The sequence below is a fragment of the Alosa alosa genome, chromosome 5, assembly GCF_017589495.1.
Source record: "Alosa alosa isolate M-15738 ecotype Scorff River chromosome 5, AALO_Geno_1.1, whole genome shotgun sequence".
NCBI classification, from domain to species: Eukaryota; Metazoa; Chordata; class Actinopteri; order Clupeiformes; family Clupeidae; genus Alosa; species Alosa alosa.
The window spans coordinates 30201020-30208519 of record NC_063193.1 but is presented as its reverse complement, the minus strand read 5'-3'; the positions used below and the strand labels follow the sequence as shown (position 1 = coordinate 30208519).

Here is a 7500-nt window from a genome sequence, read left to right as displayed (position 1 = left end):
TCAGCTGTTACATTCTCATTGGTCGTTATGCACGCCTGTTAGTCTTTTAATAACAACCTCATCAGCTGTGGGCCATTCTCATTGGTCGTTATGCACGCCTGTTAGTCTTTTAATAACAACCTCATCAGCTGTGGGCCATTCTCATTGGTCGTTATGCACGCCTGTTAGTCTTTTAATAACAACCTCATCAGCTGTTACATTCTCATTGGTCGTTATGCACGCCTGTTAGTCTTTTAATAACAACCTCATCAGCTGTGGGCCATTCTCATTGGTCGTTATGCACGCCTGTTAGTCTTTTAATAACAACCTCATCAGCTGTGGGCCATTCTCATTGGTCGTTATGCACGCCTGTTAGTCTTTTAATAACAACCTCATCAGCTGTTACATTCTCATTGGTCGTTATGCACGCCTGTTAGTCTTTTAATAACAACCTCATCAGCTGTTACATTCTCATTGGTCGCTATGCACGCCTGTTAGTCTTTTAATAACAACCTCATCAGCTGTTACATTCTCATTGGTCGCTATGCACGCCTGTTAGTCTTTTAATAACAACCTCATCAGCTGTGGGCCATTCTCATTGGTCGCTATGCACGCCTGTTAGTCTTTTAATAACAACCTCATCAGCTGAGGGCCATTCTCATTGGTCGTTGTGGGGGCACGTTGGTTTGTTGAGACATGGTCCAGTAAAGACGCTTGTTTTGATCCTTTCTTTTACATTCTCACTGTCACCTGTTAGACTTTTCAGTAAAACATAACATAAGCTTTGAAGACTTAAAAACTGCTTGATTTTTATATATATAATATTCTAAACGGTGTGTGTTGCTATATATATAATATTCTAAATGGTGTGTGTTGCTATATATATATATATATATATATATATATATATATATATATATATATATATATATATATATATATATATATATATATATATATAAAAAAATATAATATTCTAAACGTGTGTGTTGCTATAATCTAAACGGTGTGTGTTGCTATAATATTCTAAATGGTGTGTGTTGCAGGTGACGGACTTGGGCCGCATCGCTAGTCACTTCTACATCACCCACGACTCCATCATGACCTACAACCAGCTGCTGAAGCCCACCCTGAGCGATCGAAGCCTTCCTCGTTCTCCCTTTCCTCCGAGTTCAGGAACATCACCGTCAGAGAGGTAACACACACACACACACACACACACACACACACGATTGGTCTTGGTGGGTGTAGGTGCTGGCAGCTATAATGGTCATCCAATATCGCTTTGGTTAAAAATGCGTCAGCCTTTGTGTGTGTGTGTGTGCGCGCTCTGGTGCGGATGTATGTCTTGGTTAGTGTATGTCTGTTGGCAGCTCTAATGGTCATGTGTGTGTTTTCAGGAAGAGAAGCTGGAGCTGCAGAAGCTGCTGGAGAGAGTGCCCATCCCCGTGAAGGAGAGTATCGAGGAGCCCAGCGCTAAGGTAGGCCCATGGGAGACCGCTCCTGCACAGGAGGAAAAGGACGTGTGTGTGTGTGTGTATATATTAGGGCTGTCAATCGATTAAAAAAAAATATCGAATTAATTACATAGTCTGTGATTAATTAATCTAAATTAATCGCATATATATTTTTTGCTGTGAAAGTATTTTAAATATTTAAATTCAAATGAGTCATTGAATAATCAGCATTAGTGACTTTAAAGTTCAAAAACTCTTGTATTATTATTTTCACTGTTCAAAGAATCGCCATAATAATCTATGATAAGACCTAATATTCTGAGGAAATGAATTTAAAAGTTCTTCGGGAAGTTTTTTTTTTTCACATACAAGGCATTTCAGGCCACAGATATAACTTAGGGGACACAATGAAAATAAATTAACTCTCCCTCAATGTCAACACTATTTTTTGCCTTGATGTGTGACTTTAGAGTTAACTCTGGTGATATGCAAATTCCTTGCTGCAGACATTGCAGAGGACTTTATTTTAATCAACACTTTATTTTTATCAACACCATCAAGCCGTTTTTAAAAGTAAATGTTCCAATCAATGATCTAGGCAGCACATTTCCTTCTCTCTTCTTCATTTTACAGTCTAATGGTTACTGACTAGCTCAGGGTCAAAGGTCATACAGAATCGATTAATCTGCGTAATTTTTTTAATCAGTTAGTGTGTGTGTGTGTGTGTATATATTTTAGGGGCTGTCAATGCGATTAAAAAAATATCAAATTAATTACATAGTCTGTGATTAATTAATCTAAATTAATTCATATATATTTTTGCTGTGAAAGTATTTTAAATATTTAAATTCAAATGAGTCATTGAATAATCAGCATTAGTGACTTTAAAGTTCAAAACTCTTGTATTATTATTTTCACTGTTCAAAAGAATCATAGCCATAATAATCTATGATAAGACCTAATATTCTGAGGAAATGAATTTAAGTTCTTGGGAAGTTTTTTTTTTTTTCACATACAAGGCATTTCAGACCACAGATATAACTTAGGGGACACAATGAAAATAAATTAACTCTCCCCTCAATGTCAACACTATTTTTTGCCTTGATGACTTTAGAGTTAACTCTGGTGATATGCAAATTCCTTGCTGCAGACATTGCAGAGGACTTTATTTTAATCAACACTTTATTTTTATCAACACCATCAAGCCGTTTTTTAAAAGTAAATGTTCCAATCAATGATCTAGGCAGCACATTTCCTTCTCTCTTCTTCATTTTACAGTCTAATGGTTACTGACTAGCTCAGGGTCAAAGGTCATACAGAATCGATTAATCTGCGTAATTTTTTTTTAATCAGTTATTTTTTCTCAAATTAATTAATCGAAATTAAATTAATTAATCGAAATCAGTTAGTTTGACAGCCCTAGTGTATGTATATATATATATATAGTGAGTGTCAGTGAGTGTTTCCTGTCATGACCGTGTGTGTGTGTGTGTGCAGATCAACGTGTTGCTGCAGGCCTACATCTCTCAGCTGAAGCTGGAAGGCTTTGCCCTCATGGCTGACATGGTGTACATCACACAGGTACGTGTGCACTGCAGCGCCAGACTCCTGGAGCTACCTGGTTACCCTTAGCAACCCCCATCAAAGTGAACTCACTGATGCTCTGATGCCTACAAAGTGATTGCCTGGTCTGCTCCCAATTACTCTTTGACTACTTGGAGTAGTTTAACTTCTGCGCTCTCATCCTTTTGTAGTAGTATCTACTGTAGTAGTAGTATTGTTCCGTTAGGGTCTCCTTCTGCTAGAGTGCCGGCCGTCTAATGAGGGCCATCTTTGAGATTTTGTGGGTGTGTGTGTGTTAACCTGTGTGTTCTCTCTGCTAGAGTGCCGGCCGTCTCATGAGGGCCATCTTTGAGATTGTGTTGAGTAGAGGCTGGGCCCAGCTGACGGACAAGACCATGAACCTCTGCAAGATGATCGACAAGAGAATGTGAGCTTGGTTCTTGTAGTCTTTGAGCTTGGATCTTCTGACGAACCTCTGCAAGAATGGAATCTCCATTATTTGGTGCGTGCGTGTGTGTGTGTGTGCACGAGTCCTGTTGACCCCCTTGCCTGTGTATGCCCGTAGGTGGCTGTCCATGTCTCCTCTGCGGCAGTTCCGGAAGCTTCCAGAGGAGGTCATAAAGAAGATTGAGAAGAAGAACTTCCCCTTCGAGCGCCTCTATGACCTCAACCACAATGAGATTGGTGAGTAGGACTGCACTGTGTGTGTCTGTCTGTGTGTGTGTGTGTGTGTCTGTCTGTGTGTGTGTGTCTGTGTGTGTCTGTCTGTGTGTGTGTGTGTGTGTGTGTGTGGCCCTGTACTAGTCTACCCAAACCCACTGGGATTCAACACACACTCCAATTCCCCATGGTCCCGCTCCGCCCACTTTAACACTGTGAGATGATGGCTCCTATAACTCCCTCTTAACCTTACAGCAGAGGGCCAGAGGCCAAGTGCATCATCAAGATGTTGTGGATCATATGAACACCCATACAAATGTGCTTTTCATCTCAGGACATAAACATGGTGTGTGTGTGTGTATGACAAGGGTCATTTCTCTGCAGGGTTTGAGTCCTAGAGTGCAGCAGTCCTGCCTTCAGTCCTGCTTGAGTTGATTGAGTGTGGAGTGTAATCTGTACTACATGTTTTTTGTAATGCACATCGTGTGTGTGTGTGTGTGAATTGAGCCTCCCTATTGGTTAGCTCTCACCCTTCTGGCCCTCCCTGTCCACCTGCTGGAGAGCTAATCCGTGTGTGTGTCCACCCACAGGTGAGCTGATCCGTATGCCTAAGATGGGGAAGACCATCCACAAGTACCTGCATCAGTTCCCCAAGCTGGACCTGGCCGTGCACATCCAGCCAATCACACGCTCCACGCTCAAAGTAGAGCTGACCATCACGCCTGACTTCCAGTGGGACGACAAGGTGAGGACACAAACACACCAGTGTTTCCCATACATTGACTTATTTGTGGCGGCCCACCACAATATCAACATTGACCACCACACAATGATTTTCCAGGTTGTACTAAATTGTGCTTAAATCTGGTTAGCATCATAGCCACGCTGCGCTAATTTGTTAAAAACTGTTGCATTCAAGTTAATTCTGCAAACTTACCACCACAAATATAATTTAATTCTGTGGGAAACACACACACACACACACACACACACACACACACACACACACACACACACACACACACACACACACACACACACATATATATTACACCATGTTAGTTAGTTGTGTGTAGTGAGTTGTCACTGGGGTATCCTGAATAAGATAAACATGTAGACCTGATACTGTGTGTGTAGATTATATTATATTATATTATGTTATATTATATATATATATTATATTATTACACCATGTTAGCTGTTGTATGTAGTAAGTTATCATTGAGGTGATGCTGCTCCTCTTGGCCTTGCTGACGTGTTGCTATGGTGACGGATGCAGGTGCACGGCTCATCAGAGGCCTTCTGGATCCTGGTGGAGGACGTGGACAGCGAGGTGGTGCTGCACCACGAGTACTTCCTGCTCAAGGCCAAGTACGCGCAGGACGAGCACCTGGTCACCTTCTTCGTCCCTGTGTTTGAGCCGCTGCCCCCGCAGTACTTCATCCGCGTGGTGTCTGACCGCTGGCTATGTGAGTCTTTCTCTCTCACACACACACACACACACACACGCACGCATACATGTGTCTCACATTCACATACAAGCTGTTTATTTTTCTTTGCAGTCTCTCTTCAACCTCTGCAGGGTTTGAGTACCAGAGTGCAGCAGTAACAAGGGTCATTTCTGAGCAGGGTTTGATTCCTGGAGTGCAGCCGTAACAAGGGTCATTTCTCTGCAGGGTTTGATTCCTAGAGTGCAGCAGTAACAAGGGTCATTTCTGAGCAGGGTTTGATTCCTGGAGTGCAGCCGTAACAAGGGTCATTTCTGAGCAGGGTTTGATTCCTAGAGTGCAGCACTAACAAGGGTGATTTCTGAGTCGAAACTCCTTCAGTGAGTGTAATCTGTACTACATGTTTTTTGTAATGCATATCGCGTGTGTGTGTGTGTGTGTGTGTGTCGTGATGTCCAGCGTGTGAGACGCAGCTCCCCGTGTCGTTCCGTCACCTGCTACTACCGGAGAAGTACCCTCCCCCCACTGAGCTGCTGGACCTGCAGCCGCTGCCCGTCACTGCCCTCCGCAACGCCGCCTTCGAGAGCCTCTACCAGAACAAGTTCCCCTTCTTCAACCCCATCCAGACACAGGGTACGTGCGTCCTGTGTGTGTGTCCCTGCAGACTATGAACGTGTGTGTGTGTGCAACAGTGATAAGTGTGTGTGTGTGTTTGTGTACAACAGTGATAAGTGTGTGTGTGTGTGTGTGTTTGTGCAGTGTTTAACACGGTGTACAACAACGATGATAACGTGTTTGTGGGTGCCCCCACTGGCAGTGATGATAATGTGTGTGTGTTTGCAGTGTTTAACGCGGTGTACAACAGCGATGACAACGTGTTTGTGGGCGCCCCCACTGGCAGTGGCAAGACCATCTGTGCGGAGTTTGCCATCCTCAGGATGCTGCTGCACAACGCAGAGGGACGCTGTGTCTACATCACGCCTATGGAGGCCCTCGCTGAACAGGTACACACACACACACACCAGGGGTCGAACAGATAACAAATACACACACCAGGGGTGGAACAGTAACACACACACACCAGGCGTGGTAATTAAATTATGAAAATGTGTACCAGCCACTGGTAGAGTTTCGGTCAGATTTACCAGCCATTCAATATTAGATTATTACTTTGTATCTGAAATCTACCAGCCACTTTCATATTTTACCAGCTTTTGGCCACACACACACACACATACACACATACACGTTGCATACTGCAATTCTTTGCTCTTTTTGTTTCACGCAAACACACTCTTTGTCTCGCACACACACACTCCTTATATCTCACTTAAACGTGTGTGTGTGTGTGTCAGGTGTTTGTGGACTGGCACCAGAAGTTCCAGGATGCGTTGAATAAGAAGGTGGTGCTGCTGACGGGCGAGACCAGCACTGACCTCAAGCTGCTGGGCAAGGGTGACATCATCGTCTCCACGCCTGACAAGTGGGACATCCTGTCACGCCGCTGGAAGCAGAGGAAGAACGTGCAGAACGTCAGCCTCTTCATCATCGACGAGACGCACCTCATAGGGGGAGAGAACGGGGTACGAACACACACTCACTCACTCACTCACTCACACTCACTCACTCTAGATAACCACACTTGTGTTTGTACTTGACTGCCACTCTTATCTACAGCTGCTTACAGTGCAGATTAATGTTAATTCACTTTCATGAGCATGTGTACTCTCTTGACACACACACACTCAGAATAGATCTTATCTACAGAGTGGCAGTCAAATACAATCTATAAATAAATCAATAAAGCTTACAATAAATCTTATCTATATTAGATTAATGTTAATTCACTTTCATGAGCATATGTACTGTCTTGGCACACACACACACACTCAGAATAGATCTTATCTACAGAGTGGCAGTCAAATCTATCAATAAAGCTTACAATAAATCTTATCTATATTAGATTAATGTTAATTCACTTTTATGAGCATATGTACTGTCTTGGCACACACACACACACACACACTCAGAATAGATAGCCACACTGGTGTTTGCCACTCTTCTCTACAGCCGTTTACAGATTAATGTTAATTCACTTCCATGAGCATGTGTACTCTTTTGGGCTTGCTCTGTCATCTTGCACTCTCTTCTCCGTAATTTCATTATATATGTGTGTGTGTGTGTGTGTGTGTCTCTGCAGCCGGTGCTGGAGGTGATCTGCTCTCGGATGCGCTACATCTCGTCCCAGATCGAGCGGCCGATCCGCATCGTTGCTCTGAGCTCGTCGCTGGCCAACGCCAAAGATGTGGCCCACTGGCTGGGGTGCAGCACCACGGCCACCTTCAACTTCCACCCCAACGTCAGACCTGTACCGCTGGAGCTGCACATCCAGG

At 43.5% G+C, this 7500-nt stretch overlaps 1 protein-coding gene across 1 annotated transcript in view; it reads left to right on the top strand.

The window, feature by feature from the left end:
• snrnp200 (small nuclear ribonucleoprotein 200 (U5)) overlaps positions 1–7500 on the top strand; it is a 28956-nt gene that overhangs the window by 13028 nt on the left and 8428 nt on the right. The window contains 12 exon segments of the mRNA XM_048244554.1: positions 1026–1125; positions 1128–1174; positions 1380–1460; positions 2934–3017; positions 3320–3426; positions 3565–3683; positions 4250–4404; positions 4939–5128; positions 5567–5740; positions 5951–6111; positions 6463–6690; positions 7308–7499. Coding sequence (XP_048100511.1) covers positions 1026–1125; positions 1128–1174; positions 1380–1460; positions 2934–3017; positions 3320–3426; positions 3565–3683; positions 4250–4404; positions 4939–5128; positions 5567–5740; positions 5951–6111; positions 6463–6690; positions 7308–7499 — 1638 coding nt within the window.